General features: G+C 45.2%; 1 protein-coding gene across 1 annotated transcript in view; it reads left to right on the top strand.

Moving 5' to 3' along the window:
- The first annotated feature begins 8,319 nt into the window (after nucleotides 1-8,319).
- The window catches only part of Afg3l2 (AFG3 like matrix AAA peptidase subunit 2), a 45,183-nt gene continuing 31,671 nt past the window's right edge, over nucleotides 8,320-21,831 (top strand). Inside the window, exons 1-5 of the mRNA XM_085833482.1 lie at nucleotides 8,320-8,632; nucleotides 14,836-14,935; nucleotides 15,299-15,376; nucleotides 16,542-16,645; nucleotides 16,753-16,905. Coding sequence (XP_085689608.1) covers nucleotides 8,519-8,632; nucleotides 14,836-14,935; nucleotides 15,299-15,376; nucleotides 16,542-16,645; nucleotides 16,753-16,905 — 549 coding nt within the window. The 5' untranslated portion in view covers nucleotides 8,320-8,518. The remainder of the gene's footprint in view (nucleotides 8,633-14,835; nucleotides 14,936-15,298; nucleotides 15,377-16,541; nucleotides 16,646-16,752; nucleotides 16,906-21,831) is intronic.

Below are 21,831 nucleotides of genomic sequence, written 5' to 3'. Positions count from 1 at the left end.
GACAGGGGTGGGGGGCAAAGAATGTATTCAATGTCATTAACATACAAATAAAGCAAAAATCCATGTGTATAAAGTAGAACTTCAAGGGAAATAAATAATAAATATGTATTTGCTTGCAAACACATATGAAACATAGATTCAAGCATGGAAAAGTTGTCTCTTCAGGAAAGAAGAAAGCTGAAATTTTTTGTTTCTTTTTTTGTTTTTTGTTTCTTTTGAGACAGGGTTTCTCTGTGTAGCCCTGGCTGTCCTGGAACTCACGCTGTAGACCAGGTTGGCCTCTAACTCAGAAATCTGCCTGCCTCTGCCTCCCGAGTGCTGGGATTAAAGGCGTGTGCCACCACGCCCGGCTGAAAACTGAAAAATTATGAGGGTTTTTTTTTCTTGCTTTTTTATGAATTAGCTCAGGTTGGCCCTGACCTTATTCTGTAGGCCAGGCTAACTCATACTTGCAGCAACCCTCTGATTCTCAAACTCTGGGGTTATAGACGTGAGCTGCTAGGCCCAACTCTGCCTATTTGGAATTTACGATAAGGGCTCATGATGTAACTCAGGCTGTCCTTGAACTTGCCATCCATTTCTGGGACTATAAATGCACACAGCCATGCCTAGCTCTAGTTACATCTTTGTACTGTCTTACCCTGATGGACAGCAGCACGGGGCACCATCCATGAGCCTGTTCATGTTTCTTCCCTTTGGGCCTTTGCTAATTGAGGGAGGAAAAGTGCCCCCCCTTATGATGTGGAGTGAGTGTGTATGTCTGTGTGTGTGTGTGTGACAACTTTCAGAGTAGGTTGTTTCCTCCACCTGAGAAGCCAAACCTTTTAAGTTCAGACACCATTTTAGAGAACCTGACCTAAGTTTGAACTCAGATAAACTAACAGGCTGATACCTGTCATTAGTTACCAAGTTGCCCCCTCTCCCCCGGCCAACAAAACCCAAGCTTAACTCCAGTCTCTAGGTTGATCCCCAATAAGACCAGCATCTCCAGGTTATTCCCCCAACAAGCCTGCACCCCCAGGTTACAAGCCCACCCCCTGCCTAACGACCACCAATGCAGAGGGGAAAAGAAGTTAAGTTTATGATATGACTCCCAGCACCAGCCAATTATGTTAAAGGCCACGGGAGCTTTCCAATTAGATGCTTGCACATTTATTCCCCGGTTGCTGCTTTCTATAAAGCCTTGCCCTGATAGATATTTAGGGCTCCCCCACCATGACTGTGTCATGGCCCCTGTGTTGGAGGGGCCCAAGCTAGCTCGAATAGGATAAAGACCCTGCTGTGAGTTGCATCAGATGGGCTCCTGCCTGTTTTTTTGGGGGGGACCACTAACATTTCCCTGGCACTGCTCACCTTTAGGTGGATTCTTGGGATTACATTTAGGTCTCCGGGCTTGCACGGCAAGCACTCACAGGCTGACTCATATCACCAGCCCTTGCTTGGTTTTGAGACCAGACTCACTCTGTAGCCCAGACTGGCCTTGAATTCTCCATCCTCCACCCACCCCCAGTCTCCTAAAGTGCCACCCTACCTTCTTTCTTTTCACACTATTATCCTCACCTTTTAAAATTATTATCATTATCTTGAGATAGATGCTCTCTATGTAGCCCTGGCTACCCCGGAACTTACTAGATAGACCAGGCTGTCCTGAAACAACTGAGATCCATCTGCTTCTACCTTCTGAATGCTTGGTTTAAAGGCATTTACCACCGCTACCTCTTTTTTTATCCTTTTTAACTGATATGCCCATTTCATTGTGGTAAACACTAACAACGTGAAATTTGCCATCTTAACCACTTCACCCAATGTGAGATTAATTAACTGATGTCAGTGACAGTGGATGTCACGATTCTTTCTGCTCACCATCTAGTTTAGATCTTTCTTTCTTTTTTGGGGGGGGGGGGTTCGAGACAGGGTTTCTCTGTATAGCCCTGGAACTCACTCTGTCGACCAGCTTGGCCTTGAACTCACAGAGATCCACCTGCCTTTGTCTAAAAGTTCTAGAGTTGAAGGTGTGCACCACCATGCCCAGCTGTCTGAGTGTTTTGCCCCTGGTATAACTGTATACCACGTGCCTGCAGTGTCCAAGGAGGCCAGAAGATGGCGCAGATTCACTGGAGGGGAAGTCACAGAAGGTTCTAAGCCAGGGGTTCTCAACTTTTCTAATACTGTGATTCTTTCATAGTTTCTTATGTTGTGGTGAACCCCCACCCCCAACCATAAGATTATTTTCATTGCTCTGTTTTAACTATAATTCTGCTACTGTTATAAATCTGTTTTTCGACGGTCTTAGGTGACCCTTGTGAAAGGGTCACTTGTTGCCCCTCTCCCAAAGGGGTTGTGACCCACAGATTAAGAACTGCTCTTCTAAGCCACTGCATGGGTGTTTGGAACTCAGATTTTCTGTAGAAGCAAGAGGAGCTCTTAGCCGGGGAGTGGTCTCTAGTCTCTAAGCCCACTGTCTTCTTTTTCACACAGTGTAAGACCCTCAACCCATGGGATGGAGCCACCTACACTTGGGGGGGGTGTCCCTCTTCTCAATTACACCACTCTAGAATGGATTCCTCACAGATGTGCCCAGAGGTGTGTCTCCCAGGTGATTCTAGACCCTGTCCAGCTGACATTCAACATAAACTCATAAGAGGCGTGTTGTGGTTTGAATAGAAATGACTCCCATAGTTTTGTGTTTTTGAATGCTTGGCCATAGGGAATGGCGCTATTAGGAGGTGTGGCTTTGTTGGAGAAAGTGTGTCACTGTGGAGGTGGGTTCTGAGGTCTTATATGCTTAAGCTACTCCCAATGTGGCTCACGGTCACTTCTGCTGCCTGTGGATCAAGATGTAGAACTCTCAGCTCCTTCTCCAGTACCATGTCTGCCTGGATGCTGCCATGCTCCCCACCATGATGATAAATGGAGTGAACCTCTGAAACTGTAAGTCAGCCCCATCGCAATGTTTGTCTTTGTAAGACTTGCAGTTGACCGGGTAGTGGTGGCACACAGCTTTAATCCCAGCACTTGGGCTTCAGAGGCAAACAGATCTTGAGTTCGAGGCCAGCCTGGTCTACAGAGTGAGTTCCAGGAGAGCCAGAACTACACAGAGGTACCCTGTCTCAACAACGACAACAACAACAACGAATTACGGTAGACATGGTGTTTCTTCACAGCCACAAAACCCAAACTAAAACAAGGCACATGCTTAGGGAGGGCACTGCGGACACTATATTGTCACGTAGCGACTACGTCCATTTTCTGGAAGAACAGTTCACATCTATCCACAGCAGCAACGCTGATTACACTCATGTCATGCCTGGAAGTTCCAGTTTCTCCACGTCTTGCCCATACTTACTGCCTTTGAGAGAACTGACCGTGTCTGTTATGCTAAAGATGACGTCATGTCTCATGGGACTTTCAGGCTTACACCTCTGAGGGTAACTGGGGGTTTTCTACAATTCTTTCTTTTTTTTTTTTTGTTTTGTTTTTCGAGACAGGGTTTCTCTGTGTAGCCCTGGCTGTCCTGGAACTCACTCTGTAACCAGGCTGGCCTCGAACTCAGAAATCTACCTGCCTCTGCCTCCTAAGTGCTAGGATTAAAGACATGTGCCACCACGCCCAGCTCAATTATTTCTTAAATCAAATTAAGCAACGTCCCTTTTAGTCCTAGTGTTTTGAGTATTTTTGTCATGCAATGGGGCTACATGTGCTTCCAATACGTTGTCTCTATCAACCGAGATGGTTGTACATTTTTTTTTTCATCATTTTACTGATTTGACATTTTTCCCCCACCAACTTTTCATTTCTAAGTAAATTTCTCACTTGGTCATGATGTGTATTTTAAATATGTAAGAGTACATACATATTTAAACATAACATCTGATATTTAGTTTTCTGGGATTTTGTTCAGGCTTTTTTTTTTTTTTTTTTTTTTTTTTTTTTTTTTTGGTTTTTCGAGACAGGGTTTCTCTGTGTAGCCCTGGCTGTCCTGGCACTCACTTTGTTGACCAGGCTGGCCTTGAACTCAGAAATCCGCCTGCCTCTGCCTCCCAAGTGCTGGGATTAAAGGCGTGCGCCACCACGCCCGGCTTTGTCCAGGTGCCAGCCTGGTCTACAGAGTGAGTTCCAGGACAGCCAGGACTATACACAGAAACCCTGTCTCGAAAAACGAAAAAAAAAAAAAAAAGATATGCTAACTAAGATTATTCTTTTTATTCTGGGATCCATCTGGTTTTAGTACCAGCATAGTACTGTTCTCACAGAGTTAGAGAATCCCTTTCTCTTCTCTTCTTGAAAGGCTCTGTCAAAGATTAAAGTTAATGCCCGCCTCCCTACCTACCCCCAGTCCCCTACCCACTCAGGATTTCTTTGTGTAGCCCTGGCTGTCCTAGAACTCTCTCTGTAGACCAGGCTGGCTTCGAACTCACAGAAGTTCACTAGCTTCTTCAGCACAAGTGCTAGGATTAAAAGTGTGTGCCCCCACTCCTGGCTTAAAGTTAATGCCTTTTTCAATTGCTTGGTAGAATTTACCACAAAATTCACCTGGTCCTGGATTCTTTCTTCAAATGCTTTTAATTTCTTTCAGCTGTAGAGTTGGCTCAGTGGGTAAGAGCACTTGTTGCTCTTGCAGAGACTCCAGTTTGGTTCCCTGCATGCTCCTGGTGGCTCACAGGTGTCTGGGACTCCGGTTCTGAGGGATCCAACACTCTCTTTTGGCAACACAGTGATGCACAGACAAACATGCAAGCAAAACACTGAAACACACAATAAGGAAATCTTACAAGTTTCAATGTTTTTAATTTCTGCTTCAATCTCTTGCAATCCATTGAAAACTTGTTTCTATTTAAATTCCTTTAGTCCTAGGGACTTGTTCTGGTACTCACTCTGTAGACCAGGCTGGCTTTGAACTCAGAAATCCGCCTGCCTCAGTCTTCCGAGTGCTGGGATTAAAGGCGTGCGCCACCACGCCCGGCGTATTTGACTGTTTAGACCTTACTTTTTACCATCATTTTGGTGAGTTTTTTGTCTTTCTTTTTTCTTTTCTCTCTCTCTCTCTCTCTTTTTTTTTTTTTTTTTTTAAGATTTATTATATATAAGCACACTGTAGCTGTCTTCAGACACCCCAGAAGAGGGCATCAGATCTCATTACAGATGTTTGTGAGCCACATGTGGTTGCTGGTATTTGAACTTGGGACCTTCGGAAGAGCAGTTAGTGCTCTTAACCGCTGAGCCATCTCTCCGGCCCTATTATTTCTTTCTTTTAGAATATTTTCATTTGTAGACCTAGTAATGACCCCACTTTCATTTCCAATTATATTCATTTATTTATTTATGTTTGTGATGTTAGGGATGGAACCAGAAGGGTGAACATGTTAGAGGTGTGTGTTCTACCACTGGGCTGCCCACTCTACCATTGTAGTCAGTTCCACTATTTTTTTTCTCTTTCTTTCTTTCTTTTTGTTTTTTGTGGGTTGTTTGTTTGTTTGTTTGTTTGTTTCCAGACAGGGTTTCTCTGTATAGACCTGGTTGTCCTGGAACTCACTTTGTAGACCAGGCTGGCCTCAAGCTCAGAAATCTGCCTGCCTCTGCCTCCCAAGTGCTGGGATTAAAGGCGTGCGCCACCAACGCCCCACAGTTCCACTATTTTTATTAAAGACTCATCAGTTCTATGCATTTTTTTGGAGGTGTGGAACAGGGTTTTTCTGTACAGCCCTGGCTATCCAGGAACTCACTATGTAGACCAGGATGGCCCAGAAATCAGCTATCTACCTGCCTCTGCTTCTCCAGTGCTGAAATTAAAGGTATGTGTTACCATGCCCAGCTCTATGGATCATCTCCTCCTTCTCCTCCTCCTTCTCCTCCTCCTCCTCCTCTTCCTTCTCCTCCTCCTTTTTCTTCAATTGATTATTTTATTTATTCTATGTATATGAGTGTACTGTTGCTGTCTTCAGACACACCAGAGGAGGTCATTGGATCTCATTACAAAGGGTTGTGAGCCACCATGTAGTTGCTGGGAATTGAACTCAGGAACTTTGGAGGAGCAACCAGTGCTCTTTACTGCGGAGCCATCTCTCCAGTCCCTGTGGATCTTCTTTTATGTTTTATCTTTCTGTTGTTCTTTTGCTCCTTTACTTATTTGAGACCGCATCTCCTATATCTCTGGGAGTCCTGTATCCGAACCCCCTCACAAAGCTGAGGATGACCTGCAGTCCAGACCCTTTGGCTTTTCCCTCCTCAGTTCTGAGATTACTGGTGTGTACCTGTCATGTCCGGTTTGTGAGTCGCTGGGGGATGGGACCCAAGTCTTTCTGTAAGCTATGGCTACATTCAACCAAGCCACATCTCCAAGCCTTACTTCAGTTTCTTAGAGTAGAAGCTGAGAACATGGACCTAGCATAAGCCAGTAAGTGTAATAAAAATCGATGTATTTACAGCTCTCACGTCATCTACACATTTTTATGTGAGATGAAATGCTTTATTATTTTTGTTTATATTAAAAATAATTAGCCGGGTGTGGTGGCGCATGCCTTTAATCCCAGCACTCAGGAGGCAGAGGCAGGCGGATTTCTGAGTTCGAGGCCAGCCTGGTTTACAAAGTGAGTTCCAGGACAGCCAGGGCTATACAGAGAAACCCTGTCTCAAAAAAAAAAAAAAAATCCTAACTTTTGATTGCCTTTTGACACACGGGTTGGTTAAAAGCATGCTGTTGCTAACAAACAAAAACAATGGATGGAACTGGAAAACATTAATCAAGGTAATCCAGACTCAGATAAACAATTACTGTATGCTTTCCCTCGTATGTGGCCCCTATTTTCTCTGTTAAACATGTGTACACTTTGGGAGTAAACAAGGGTTAAGGCTAGGAAACCAGAAAGGCAGCCATGAAACTGGACAAAGAAAGGCTTTGAGGGAAGGTGGTTGTACAGACAATAGAGCAACGTGAAAGCAGGGACTGGGGCAAAAGGGTATAGTAGTGAAGGGAAAGTTTAAGGGAGGATAAACCAAAGGAGAGATGTACAAAAATCCTACATGGAAACCTGTCCCTGAGTCATCGCCCCAGCCCTACTTTTGGTCTTTCTCTGATCCGGATTTCTAGTTTTGTTCTACTGTGGCTAGCAAGTATATATTGTAGTTCTCGCTACTTATGATCTATGGTTGTCTGGATAAATAAGCCTGAAAATACTGTGCACAGGAAATTTCTTCCCCTCCCCCATCCCCCGCCCCTGTTTGTGGTGCTGGGAATTGAATTGAGGCATCCACACATGCAAGTCATGTGGAAGTTTTCTATAAATATCAACTAGGTTTAGTTCAGTCATGGTGATGCTGGGTTAGCCGCAAGGATGAATAATGCTTGGGGTTATTAAAGGGACTAAACATAGCCCGAGCCAATTTGGCTCTGGTGTTGCAACAACCCAACTCTTCAGGATCAGATCAGCTAGTTCTGACCAGTCAATCAGCACTGCAGAATCTTTAACATAACCAACCTCAGTTCACAGTAGTGTTTGAGGACAGCCACAGCTATAAGCCTGTCCCCAAAACACCCGAAGAAAATAAGAAAAGTGGCTGTGTTTTTGGCCTTTGCAGAACTTGCCTCATGCCTGTCCGTGAGCAATCAGTTAACTACTTGGTGAGTAGTCAGAGTGAATGCTAAAATGTCAAACAAAATCAGTGGTCTCGGGCTGGAGAGATGGCTCAGTGATTAAGAGCACTGACTGCTCTGAGTTCAAATCCCACCAACCACATGGTGGCTCACAACCATCCATCTGATGCCCTCTTCTGAGGTGTCTGAGGACAGCTACAGTGTATTTATATATAATAAATAAACCTTAAAAAACAAAACAAAACAAAACAGTGGTCTCTAGTCCTGAATGAAAAATGGTTCTTTTCTATAGAGCTTTTGCTAAACCTCCTGTTAACTCTTTAAGGTCGGGTCGCGAATCTGGCTCTGCTTATTTGGCCCCACCTGCTTTCCTTCTTCCGTCCTTCCCTCAGACCCGCCTCACCTGCAGCAATTCTCTTTCGGTCCCGCCTCCTGCCCGCCCCCACATTGCCCTTCCCACCAGCTTTACCCCCGCCTTGACCTCGTCTCCAAGGTTCTCATTGGCTACCATCTCTAGCTCCGCCCCTCCCCAGTCTTCCAACTCCGCCCTAACCCCCCGGCCACTCCTCCTTTGGCCCCACCCAATCTCGCCCCTCCAGCTCTTTAATAGGCCGGCCACGCCCTTCACCCCGCCCCACTTTCCCTTTGCTCCCGCCTCCAGCTCGGTTACGCGTCCCTTCCCCCCCACCCCCTCCGGACCCGAGGGCGTGGCCGGCCGCCTAGAGGGCACGTCGACGTCCGCACGCCGAGGCGGAGCCTGGCGAGCACGCGTGGAGCGTGGGTTCGCGTTCCGTCGCGGGTCTCCTGCGCCGGTGGCGTGCAGTTCCCGGAGAACCGATAAGCTGCGGAAGCCGCGAAAGCTGCGGGCCGCCGATCGCCCGCCTTGGCTCCGTGCCTGCGCGCGCCCGAGAGCGGGCCGGGCCCACCATGGCCCACCGCTGCCTGCTGCTGTGGAGCCGGGGCGGCTGCCGTCGCGGCCTTCCTCCCCTGCTCGTGCCCAGCGGCTGCCTGGGTCCCGGCCGGCGGCCCTGCCTCCGTACGGTGAGTACCCGCGTCGCTGCTGCTCCCTCCGGCCCGGCTTCCGGCTCCGGCGCAGGTGTCAAGGTCACCGGCCCGGGACGCGTGACGGCCTGAGTCTCCTGGTCCCCGTGGGCGGTGTTTCTCTTGACCCCGGGGCCCTGAGAACCTCGCTGCGGAGAGTGGCTCCCGGAGCCCGGGAAGGTCACGCCTTGGCTTTGCTCCTCGCTGCCTTGGTCTCGTTGGCTTTCGTGGCACTGGAAAAGGATAGACTAGTGGACTGCACCGGCGAGCTGGAGGGGAGAGAGAGGGCTGTGGCACCTCCCTTTCCTATGTGTTGAACAAGGGGGCCGTGGCTGGCACCCTGAATACAAATCGGCAAATATCACTAGTGTCAAAATATATATTGTTCAGGGTAGGACCTATGTAGTTAGTTGCGTAACAGCGCCCATCCGGAGGCTTTGGCTGCTGGTGTAGGGCCACACACTACCTATCTGGTGCATTTTATTGAAGTGATGCTGTTAGCAGGACCATGACACAGCTTCTTGCAGTCTGCCAGCCCAGCCCAGGTTTTACCCAGAGGTACATAGCATGGCGGTTGAGGAATGTGATTGGTCCCTTGGTCACTGACTTGACCACTTACTGTCCAGCGGCCTTGAGGTGGTTAGTCCAGCCCCTTCACTTAGAAACTAATAGTACATAGTACAGCAGCCTTTCAGTATCCGGAGGGGATGGATGCGTGGACCCTTACCAAACTCAAAGGATGCACACCCTCCTCTGTGCTTTGGTTTGTTTATGTTTTGTTTGGGGATTTCTGCGATGAGGGCTTACTGTGTAGTAGCCCATGCTAGCCTCCTGTATCTCCTACCTGGTCCTTCTAATCATGCTGGTTCTTCGACTATACGCCCATCTCTAGATTACTTCAGTACCTAATGTGTTGTAAACGGTCAGTAAATAGGCTTTATATCCTACCTACTATTCAATGAATAATGACCCCAACCCAACCCAGCCAACTTCTCCCCACACAGGAAACAACAACAAAAAACCCTAAATTGACCTCAAACATTCCTCATTGCTGAGGCTGGCCTTGAACTACTACTGATCCTATCTCCCATCTCTCAAGTGTAGGGGTTACAATTATCCACCACAACACCAACTCATGTAAATTTTTGGTTGGTTTTGTTGTTGTTGTTGTTGTTATTGTTTTCTGAGTGTTTTTCACCAGTGGTTGGCGGATATGAGAGTTGAAGCCATGTGTAAGGATGGCTGAGGGTACCCGTGTGTGACACTTAACTTGGAAGCTTACTTCTCATCCCTGCATCGGAGTCCTCATCGTTTGTACCCATACAGGTACTGCCCTGCTGTAGACCATGTGTTCAGTGTTTGACCATTTTCCCGTCTTACCTTGCTTGTCTGATTCCTTCCCTTTTATAGTCAGTGGACATTGGACTCAGGGATCTAGTTTGTGAGACTGAATCTCATAAAAGGCCTTAGTGGGACGGTTGTCCCTGTGCGTCACCAGTGAACACTGAGACACAAGTCCTCATTTGGACAGCTACAGCTAATTGGTATGCCTGTGCGTGATGTATACCCCTTGTGGAGGGACACCTGAACATTTCTTTGCTGTACAGAATGTATATAGCCCAGGATAGCCTTGAACATGTTATCCTCCTGCCTCTGTTTCCTGGGTGTTGGCCCAGGCCTGGTTTATTCGTGGTATTGGGGCATCAAACCCAGGGCTTGTACATTCTAGACAACCACTCCAACTGCTACATCCTCAGTCCCCAGAGGGCATTAAACACTCCAGCCCCCAATATGGCATTTGGAGGTGACAGTATTTGTGTAGTGTAACTTATGTGTCTGGTTCCATACCAAGCTGAAGAGACTTGTCATGTGTTGTGACATGAAGAAGTGTCCCTTCGCTTCTGTGCTGTCTACGTTTCTCTACAGCTAACCCTCCACATCAGTACTTTGAATTGAGAGCATTGAACATGGAGAAACTTTCCTCCTGGAAAATACAGTGTCGTTCCTATAACAACTTAGAGAACAGTTCCCTTGTATTACGCATTATAGGTAATATGAAGGTGGTGTCTTAGTTAGGGTTTTACTGCTGTGAATAGACACCATGACCAAGGTAACTCTTATAAGAACAACATTTAGTTGGGGTTGGCTTACAGGTTCAGAGGTTTAGTCCATTATCAAGGCAGGAACATGGCAGTGTCCAGGCAGGCATGGTGCAGTCAGAGCTGAGAGTTCTACGTCTTCATCTGAAGGCTGCTAGCAGAATACTGACTTACAGCAGCAACTAGGACTAGGGTATTAAAGCCCATACCCACAGTGACACACCTACTCCAACAAGGCCACACCTCCAAATAGTGCCACTCACTTGACCAAACATATTCAAACCATCACATTTCCACTCCCTGGTCCCCATAGGCTTGTTCAAACACATGAATCTAAGGGGGTCATGCCTAGTCATAGCATAATAAAAAAGTAAATTTTGTCCAACTTCCAAAGTCCCTGTAGTCTATAGCAGTCTCAACAATGTTTAGTCCAAAGTTCAAAGTCGCTTCTGAGATTCATCCAATCACTTAACTGTAATCCCCAAGGCAAGACAGGAAACCAGCTGGGCAAACTACAAACATCTCCACGATTGATGTCAAAGTGGTTCTCAGATCTCCAGCTCCTTTTTCATCTTTGTTGACTGCAACAAACTTTCTCCTGAGCTGGTTCCACTCCCTCTTAGCAGCTTTCCTCAGCACGTATCCCAGAGCTGTGGTATCTTTAACATCTTTGGGTCACCAAGACAACTTCAACATTACAGCTTCTTGTTTCAGTGTCGGGGTATCCTCCGAAGGGCTGGCATCACATCTCCAGCTCTGCCCTCTGTAGCACTCTAAGCTCAGGTTGATCCACTCCACTTCGCTGCTGTTCTTGGTGATCATCACATGGTACTGTCATCTCCAGTACACTAGGGCGTTCTGTTACAACTAGGCTTCACCAATAGCCTCTCAGAGGCTCTCTTCATGGTGCCAAACCTCAACTCCTTTACATGACCCTTTCAGTTCTGGGCATCAACTACAACTAAGGCTGCACCTTTACCAGTGGCCTTCCATGGCCTCTCACAGTAACGAGCCTCACCTGCTCTTCATGACCCCTTCATGTCTTCAAAACCAGTACCACCTGGGTGACCCTTAACACATTACCAAGTCCAGCTGCAGCATGAGGTGCAGCATTGGCTGTATCTGAAACACAGCTTCTTTGTGCTCTCAGAAAACACTTCCCAAAAGATGTCACCTCAGTGATGCTGGTCTCTTCTTAAGCACCGCTAATTTCTTAGCTTCAGCATCAATTGTCCCAGTAGTTCCTTCTATTCTGAACTTTTAGAGACCAGAGCCACATGGCCAAAGCTGTCAAGTTCTGCTGCTTGCTAGAGCTGGAACATGGCCCCCTTGCTCTATTACATTATCTCTAGCTTTCTGTTTTCCAATTCCTTCACAACCTGAGCTTGGCTGTCCTGGAACTTACTCCATAAACTGACTTTGAACTCAGAGCTCTGCATACCTGTCTCCTAAGCACTGGAATTAAAAGTGTTACCTACCAAGCCTGGACTTAAGCTTTTCTTCACCTAGAACTTGCTGTGTTCTAGGCTGGCTGTGAACTTAGAGAACTGCTTGGCTTTATCTCCTGGAATTAAATATGTGTACCACCATGCCTGGATCTAAATGTAGCTGGGTAGGATCTATCCGCAAAGTCATTACTCCCTTAATTCAATTTAATATCCTGAACACAGGATTCAGCTCTATTTCACTTCCTGATGCCACTTTAATACTCCAACCATATATTTTATATTTTCGTTTTCTTTTTTTAATTTATTTAATCTATATAAGTACTGTCGTTATCTTTGATAAGAGGGGATCATATCCCATTACAGATAGTTGTGAGCCACTATGTGGTTGCTGGGATTTGAACTCAGGACTTCTGGAAGAGCAGTCAGTGCTCCTAACCTCTGAGCCATCTCTCCAGCCCAGTTTCTTCTTCTTCTTTTTTTTTTTTTTCAGATTTATTTATTTATTATATGTAAGTACACTATAGCTGTCCTCAGATACTCCAGAAGAGGGCATCAGATTTCGTTACGGATGGTTGTGAACCACCATGTGGTTGCTGGGATTTGAACTCAGAACCTTCGGAAGAGCAGTCGGCACTTTTAACCACTGAGCCATCTCGCCAGCCCCATATTTTCGTTTTCTAAGCTTGCTATGCTTGTTCAAAATGCTCTTCATGAGACTTAACCATAGCACAAAGCCTGCTGGACTTTTTTGAGACTTCATTTGTCAATGAAATTAATATAAATCTCTTTACCTTAGCCTCAGGCAGACTCTTCAGACAAGGACACAAAGCAGCCACATTCTTCCCCAAACACCACAAAAACAGTCTCTAGGCCACCTATGGAAAAATAGCTGTCCATTGAATCCTCTTGGGCCGGGTCTGCACACTTCAAATCACTCAGTAACAAAGTCTTCCATATTCCTACTAGGATGGCCCATTAAGCCCCATGTAAAGCATTCCACTGCTTTCCAAATCCAAATTCCCCAAATCCACACTCTTCCAGATGAAAGCATGGACAGGCCTGTCACAGCAATACTCCAGTCCCAGGTACCAACTTCTGTCTTAGGGCTATACTGCCGTGAACAGACACCATGACCAAGGTAACTCTTTTTTTTTTTTGGTTTTTCGAGACAGGGTTTCTCTGTGTAGCCCTGGCTGTCCTGGAACTCACTTTGTAGACCAGGCTGGCCTCGAACTCAGAAATCCACCTGCCTCTGCCTCCCGAGTGCTGGGATTAAAGGCGTGCGCCACCACGCCCGGCCCAAGGTAACTCTTATAGGGACAACATTTAATTGTGACTGGCTTACAGGTTCAGAGATCAGTCCATTATCATCAAGGCAGGAGCATGACAGTGTCCAGGCAGACATGGTGCAGGCAGAGCTGAAAGTTCTGCATCTTCATCTGAAGGCTGCTAGCAGAATACTGACTTCCAGGCAGCTAGGACTAGGGTATTAAAACCCATGCCCACAGTGACACACCTACTCCAACAAGGCCACACCCCCAAATAGTGCCACTCCCTTGGCCAAGCATATTCAAAGCATTCCAGGTAGTGAGTGCATTACCACTTCCTGTCTGTTCATTTAGTAGCTGATGACCATTTGAATCAGTAGCATTTTTACTATTATGAATTATGTAGCTGTGAGCTTGTGTGTATTTTGTTGTTGTTGCTGTTTTTCTAGACAGGGTTTCTTTGTGTAGCTCTGGCTCTCCTGAAACTCTGTAGACCAGGCTGACCTCAAACTCACAGAGATCTGCCTGCATCTGTATTCTGAGTGCTGAGACTAGAGGCGTGTGCTACCACTGCCAGCGTGTGTATATTTTTGAATAGTCATTTCATCAGGTTTTTTAAGGGGAGGGAGTGGAATTGCTTGGGTCCTTTGGTATTATGCTAACCTTTTTTTTTTTTTTTACATTTGGAGTGTGTGTGTGTGTGTACATGTGTGATCCATAGCACTTGAAGTCAGAGGACAACTTGTGGGAGTTGGTTTTCTCCTTCTTCTATGTGAGTCTGTGTACTGAACTTAGGTGGTCAGTCTTGGTGGCAAGTGTCTTCAACCACTAAACTGTCTCACTCCCTGCCCTCACGCCCTCCAATATTAAACGTGTTGAGATTTGCCAAACTGTGTTCCAAAATGGTTTGGTCATTCATTACATCTCACTAGCAGTGTGCAAGGGCTTTAGCAGTTGGCTAGTGTAAGGACTGTCAGTGACATTTATCCCTGACCTTTCTCATCACAGAAGTGAGATCAAGTTACCATTGTTTATAAGCAGCACTGGCTTGTAACTTCAGGTAAGTACCTGAAAATGAGTCAGCAGGAAACAGCAGTTTGGGTTAAAGTTGTCTTTTGGGTGTTATAAATCAGATAAACATTGCCAAGTGAATGACTGTGTCCTTAGGTCTTTATGCGTGGACTGTGTCCAGGCTTGTGTCTGACTTTGAAGCACCCATGATTTTTGGGTAGTTACTGCCTATCTCCTGCTTCTGTTGCTAGCATAGAGTAGCTTTGTGACATGAAGCCCAAAGGGAGGTTCACATCTGGCTTTAGGGTGTCAGAATGAGGTCCTTCCCCTCTGTTTTGTAAAATAGCTTCATGCTCCCATTTAATGTCATGTTGCAGCTCTATCAGTATGCTACTGTCCAGACAGCAAGCAGCAGGCGTTCTCTGCTGAGGGATGTAATTGCTGCTTATCAAAGATTCTGTTCTCGACCTCCCAAAGGTAAGTCCTTAGGTCTGACTCTAGTGCTGTGTGTTGCTAATGGTGCATGCCTTGGGAGGAGGGGCTTCCTATGTGGGTACATAGGGTTGACCTCAGGGTGACTAGCTGTTGTCTGCTCTGTCCACACCCTGACTTCAGCTTCTGTCTGCCGGTAGCAGGGGAAATTATGTCACTTAGAAGAGAACATCTTACAGCTGGTGGAATTGACACGGCCGGATTGTGAACTGTATTATTTATTTAGACTTTGATGTATTTCTACAAGAGGAAGATTATGATTTCTAGTGCTGTGTCAGCAGCTTTATAATAATATGCACAAAATCTGATGAATTTTAGTTTGAAGATATTTTTTATCTTTTCTAACAGGATTTGAAAAGTACTTTCCTAACGGGAAAAATGGAAAAAAGGCCAGTGAACCTAAGGAAGCTGTTGGAGAAAAAAAAGGTAGTTTAAGAAGAAGGTTGAGTTCGCTATTTTCCTTTACTGTTTCTATCAGAGAGTCACCAGCAGTTGGCTGCATAACTGTAGTTATACACAGCCAGAGTTCAGTGGGCCCCGTTTGATTCCTTGATTCTCTTGTTATTTTCCTAACACTTTACATGTTGAAGTAGTTGAAATTCACTTTGGAAAGAGAGAGAGTGACTTCTCACTGTTTGATAGGTATTCCTAACACATAATTTAAACTATTGAGAAAAGCCTCAGAAACCCAGCACATGCGATTTATTGGGGGATAGTGCAGGCTGGGGTTTGTTTGTTTTTGGTTTTTCGAGACAGGGTTTCTCTCTGTAGCCCTGGCTGTTCTGGAACTCACTCCGTAGACCAGGCTGACCTCGAACTCAGAAATCCGCCTGCCTCTGCCTCCCGAGTGCTGGGACTAAAGGCGTGCGTCACCACACCCGACTAATAAAGATTTTTAAAATTACTATTATTACTAGTTTTCTTGTTTTTCAAGACAGGCTTTCCCTGTGTAGCTCTGGTTGTTCAGGAACTTACTCTGAAGACCAGACTGTCCTTGAACTCACAGAGATCCATCTTCCTTTGCCTCCCAAATACTGGGATTTAAGGCAGGTGCCATCACTGCCTGGCTAAAAGATTTATTCTAAATCATGTGGGTTTGTGTATGGGCATGTGCACATGTGAGCGCATGTGCCTGTGGAGTTCAGAAGAGGCCGACAATCCCCCAGTGCTGGGTCATAGGTTGTGAGCTGCCTTTGGAGGTGACATGGGTACTGGGAACCAGCCTGGGTTCTCTGGAAGAGTAGGGAGCAGCTTTAACCACTCTGCCACCGCTCTAGTTCCATAGTGCAGTGTTTTAAAGGTTGGTTTGTTTGTTTGTTTGTTTGTTTGTTTGTTTGTTTTTTGAGACAGGACTTCTCTGTGTAGCCCTGGCTATCCTGGAACTCACTTTGTAGACCAGGCTGGCCTCGAACTCAGAAATCCACCTGCCTCTGCCTCCCAAGTGCTGGGATTAAAGGCGTGCGCCACCACGCCTGGTGTTTTTTAAAGTTTTAAATTAAAAAATTAAATTTAAGCTGGGCTCTCTCTCTCTCTCTCTCTCTCTCTCTCTCTTTCTCTCTCTCTCTTTCTCTCTTTCTCTCTCTGTTTACAGAACCACAGCTCTCGGGCCCCCAGCCTTCTGGAGGTGCAGGTGGTGGTGGTGGAAAGCGCCGTGGCAAGAAAGAAGATTCTCACTGGTGGTCCAGGTTCCAGAAGGTTGGATTTTAAACTGTTTACTGTTGAAGTTGGGTTGGTGGCCCCCAAAAGAGCCCACATAGCACAGATCATATTTCCACACAGCAACCGTGTCCCTCTCTATCTAGGGTGACTTCCCATGGGATGACAAGGATTTCAGGATGTACTTTCTCTGGACTGCTCTTTTTTGGGGTGGAGTCATGATTTACTTCGTGTTCAAGAGCTCTGGGAGAGAAATCACGTGGAAAGACTTTGTCAATAACTATCTTTCTAAGGGAGTGGTAAGTAATGGGCTGGGGCTGTTGCAGATTAGAAGGGGAAATGCAGTTGTGTTAGAACACAGAGTCCATCATAAAATGACTTTGCGTGTTGGATATTTTCCTTGAAGTTTTTTATTTTATAAATTTACAGTTACTATTGAGGGGGCGTGCGTGTGTCATGGCATGTGTGTGGGGACCACGAGACAGCTTTGCGGACTCTTCCTCCTCCTCTTATGTGGAGGCTTGTGTTCCAAGCACCTCCATTTACGGAGCCATCTTCCTAGCTCCACATTCTTTTTTTTTTTTTTTTTAAGATTTATTTATTATATGTAAGTACACTGTAGCTGTCTTCAGACACTCCAGAAGAGGGCGCCAGATCTCGTTACGGATGGTTGTGAGCCACCATGTGGTTGCTGGGATTTGAACTCTGGACCTTCGGAAGAGCAGTCGGGTGCTCTTACCCACTGAGCCATCTCACCAGCCCTCCACATTCTTTTTTTAATAGATTTATTTATTTATTTTCTGTGTGTAAGTACACTGTAGCTGTCTTCAGACTCACCAGAAGGGGATATGAGATCCCATTACAGATGGTTGTGAGCCACAATGTGGTTGTTGAGACTTGAACTCAGGACCTCTGGAAGAACAGTCAGCGCTCTTAACCACTGAGCCTTCTCTCCAGCAGCCAGCCCCCTCCCCTAACCCGCAGCCCCAAAATCTTAAATTTCATGTATCTTTTGTTTTCTGTTGCTAGCATTTTAAGAATCATTGATGAATCCCATGTCATGAAAGTTTTTTTTTTTAGTCATGAAAGTTTTATACTGTTTTCTTCTGATAGTCATGAGGTCTTAAGACTTTGATTTGAGTTAATTTCTCATATACTTAGGTAAAAGATTTACATAGTTACATAAGGTTCAACTCCTTTTGCTCATAGGGTTTTTTTATCGTTTATTATTGAAAATAAATCCTTTCATATAATATATTCTGATTACAGTTTCCCTTCCCCCAGATCCACCCTACCTCCTCACCCGTCCAACTTCAGGTCTTCATTTTCTTGCTCTTAAATGTCTCATTCTTTCTTCTTTAGAAAACAAACAGGCAAAACCAAACAAAAACAGAGTAACTAAAAAACACAATTAAGGGCTGGTGAGATGGCTCAGTGGGTAAGAGCACCCGACTGCTCTTCCGAAGGTCCAGAGTTCAAATCCCAGCAACCACATGGTGGCTCACAACCATCCGTAACGAGGTCTGGCGCCCTCTTCTGGAGAGTCTGAAGACAGCTACAGTGTACTTACATATAATAAATAAATAAAAAAATCTTAAAAAAAAATATTAAAAAAAAAACACAATTAAAAAGCATAAGAAACACACACAGATACACACACACACACATATCTCATAAAAATCACTAAATCAAAAGCCACAAAAGACCAAGAAGATAAAATATTCCCAATCAAAACAAAAATGAGATTTTAAAAAAATCGACAAAAGCACCATTGAGTTTGTTTTGTGTTGGCCATCTGCTGCTGGACCCAACATGTAAGTGTAGTTTATATACCTTCATATAAGGACCCCCCCCTTAAACAAACAAAAAACAACAAAAAAGGGCCCTCCTTAAGTGTAGTTACTACCCAGTGAGATTTCATTGGAGAAACTAACTTTTCCTTCTAAAGCATTTGTGGTTTGGAGATAGCTTCTGGATTTGGGAGTCAAATGTCCATTTCCTCTCTCAGCACTGGGACCCGTCTGTCTTGAGCCAGTGCAGGTCCTGTGCACACTGCCACAAATTCTGTGGGTTCATATGTGTGCCAGTTTTGTCTGGAAGGCAGTGTTTCCTGGATGTCCTTCATCCCCTCTGCTTTGGTAGTCTTTATGCCTCCTCCCCACAGGGTTGCCCAAGCCCTGAAAGGAGGGATTTGATGGACATCCCATTTAGGAACAAATGTGTCAGTCTCTCACTCTGTACAGTGTCCAGTTGTGAGTCTCTGTGCTTGTTCTTTCTACGGCTGGAAGAAGCTTTTTTTTTGATGACAGCTGAGCAAGGCACTGATCTATGGGCATAACAGAATGTCTTTAGGAGTCACTTTATTGTTATGGTCCTTTTCCTCTAGGCCCATGGCCTACCGAGTCTCAGAATCTTGGGCACCTGGGCAGTGTCAGGCATGGGTTCCAAATCTTGGAATGGGCCTTAAACTGGGTATCCATGTTTACTGGAAACATTCCTTTTCCCATTGAATGGTCTTGACATTCATGCCAGAAATCATTTGATTCCATTTGTTTCTGTGTTGTCTGTTCTATTCCATTTTTTTTTAAAGATTTAATTTTTTTTAATGTATATATGTGCACGTAGCTGTCTTCAGACACTTTAGAAGAGGACTTCGGATCCCTTTAGAGATGGTTGTGAGCTACCATGTGGTTTCTGGGAATTGAACTCAGAACTTCTGGAAGAGCAGTCAGTTCTCTCTCTTTTTTTAAAATTTTTTTAAAGATTTATTTATTATTGTATCTAAGTACACTGTAGCTGCTGTCTTCTGACACACCAGAAGAGGGCGTTGGATCTCATTATGAATGGTTGTGAGCCACCATATGGTTGGTGGGATTTGAACTCAGGACGTCTAGAAGAGGTCAGCCCGTGCTCTTCACTGCTGAGCCATCTCTCCAGCCCCTATTCCATTGTCTTTTAATCACAGTTTTGAGTGCTATAACTTTGTAGTGTGTGGGTCCTTCAACTCTGTTACCATTTTCAGGATTGTTTTGGCTGTTCCTTTGAGACTCGGTGTAAATTGCAAGAATGGTTTTCTATTTCTGCAAAAAAACCTTTTAGACATTAAGTCTTCCGATCGCTTTCATAATAGTATAAATTCGTTCGATTTGTGAGTGCAGATTTTCTTTCGTCTTTCTTATTTCTACATGCTTTATGGCTTTCCTTGTGCATTTCTTTTAATTTAATTTAATTTAATTTAATTTAATTCTTTTAATTTAGTCCCTACATATTTCACTCTGCTTGCTATTGTAAGTGCGACTATTTTCTTAATTTCCTTTACAGATTACCTCTTGCTAGTACATAGACACATTACTGATTTATTATTTTTGTTGTTGTTGTTATTATTATTATTAATTCTTCATTTTGTTTTGGTTTTTGGCTTTTTCAAAGCAGGGTTTCTCCATGTAAGCCCTGGCTTTCCTGAAACTCACTCTGTAGACCAAGCTGGCCTTCAACTCAGAGATCCACCTGCCTCTGGCTCCCAAGTGCTATTTTTACAGTTATTTAATATGTCTGTTTGTGTATATATGTGCAGGTCAGAGGACACCTTGTGGGAATTAGTTCTTGCCTTCTACTCTGTAGGTCTCAGGGATCAAACTCAGGGTGTCCGCTTGCAGAAAGTGTCTGTACATACTGAGCCATCTCACTACTCCTAAGGCTACATATAAGGGGGGACAGGGTCTCCTTATGTGATGCCTTGGCTAACCTGGAGCTTGAGATGTAGTCCAGGCAGGCCTCAAACTTACAGCAATCCTCCTGCCTCTTGTTTTTTTCCTAGGTGCTGTAATTAATTACAGGCATATATTGTATAAAGTGACACTATGACCACTCCAAAAGATGGTTGAGGAGGTTTTATTGTAGCTATGAGAGAAACGACAGCCAGAGGCATCTAGAAGAGTCTGGAGCAGGGAGAGAAAGTAGCCTGAACATGGCCTGCATGGAATTGACCATGAGAGGAGAGAGATGGGCAGAGTGAGAGAGGGAGACAAAGTGTGGGCAGAGGAGAAGGAGCCAAAAGATGGAAGAGCACGGCCTAAACAGACGGTTGTGTGGGACCAAGAGTGGGGGAAGGGAAGTCCATGGTCGGGAGGTTTATAGCTAGTAGGCTATCTTAGAGAGCCATTTGTCCCTCTCTGTCAGTGATAAGGAAATGGCTCCTTTGGCAGAGGAGAATGGGGGCTGGGTGGTTTCCTTTGAACCTGCCCGGCTACCACTCTGCCCAGGGGTGCTGTTGGCAGTTGTGAGTTGAATTTGTATCCTGCTGTGTTTCTGAATTCATATATTTGTTCCAGGTTTTGGGGAGGGTGTGTGTGGTATTTCCAGCACTTTCTAGAATAGCTACTCCAGTTTTATTTTCAGTTTCTATTGGCGTGATAAATGTCTTCCATCCTTTTACTCTCAATTTGTTGGTGTCTTTACCAGTAAGATGTGTTCATAGAGACAATGAAGTTAGATACAGTTTTGTCAGGCCCGAAAAACCCCAGAACAAATGGCTGTGTGTTCCTTAGCACATCAAAACAAATGGTGGTCTCTAGGTCGCTCAGAACCTGCCCTTCCTCTCAGCTCTTCTCACCCATCCTTTATCCTAACCCTTTCCAGCTCCTGGGCTTCCTTAACCTAGCTCTCATTCTCCTGCAGCCCTGCCCTTTCAGCTGTGGGCCCCTTGTTTCTCGTGGTTCTCTGCCTTCTTGGTCTTCTGCTCTCCGTCCTCTTGGCCCTCTCTTAGTCTGCTGGCCATAACTAGTGTTGTGCTTCCTCTCCCTGCTGTTCCTCTCCTGCAGATACCTCTGGTTGTTCTCTGCTTATCTACAGTAAAAACCTTCTCCTCAACCACAAGCAGCTGCACCATCGTTTCATTCCGTTTTAATCCAGTCAGTCTGTCTGTATACATTTTTCTTATTTATGTGTATTTGTGTGTGCATATGTGATTCATGTGTACCATGTGTTTGCCAATGCCTCCCGAGGTCAGAGGTCATTGGATCCCCTGAAACTGGAGTTACAGGCTTATGAGCCATCTGGCCTAGATGCTGGGAATCCAGCCTGGGTCCTGTGCAAGAGCAGCAAGTGCTCTTAACCACTAAGCTGTCTTTTCATCCCCCAGCCTGTGTCTCTTTATGGATGCATTCAGGCCATTTATGTTGCTATAGTTTATAGTTGTTATAGAGAGGTGATTAGTAAATTGCTGT

The sequence above is a fragment of the Mus caroli genome, unplaced genomic scaffold, assembly GCF_978045245.1.
Source record: "Mus caroli unplaced genomic scaffold, Mus_caroli_1 scaffold_19, whole genome shotgun sequence".
Classification (NCBI taxonomy): domain Eukaryota; kingdom Metazoa; phylum Chordata; class Mammalia; order Rodentia; family Muridae; genus Mus; species Mus caroli.
Note: the sequence above shows the minus strand (reverse complement) of the source record. Positions and strands in the feature narration are given on the sequence as shown.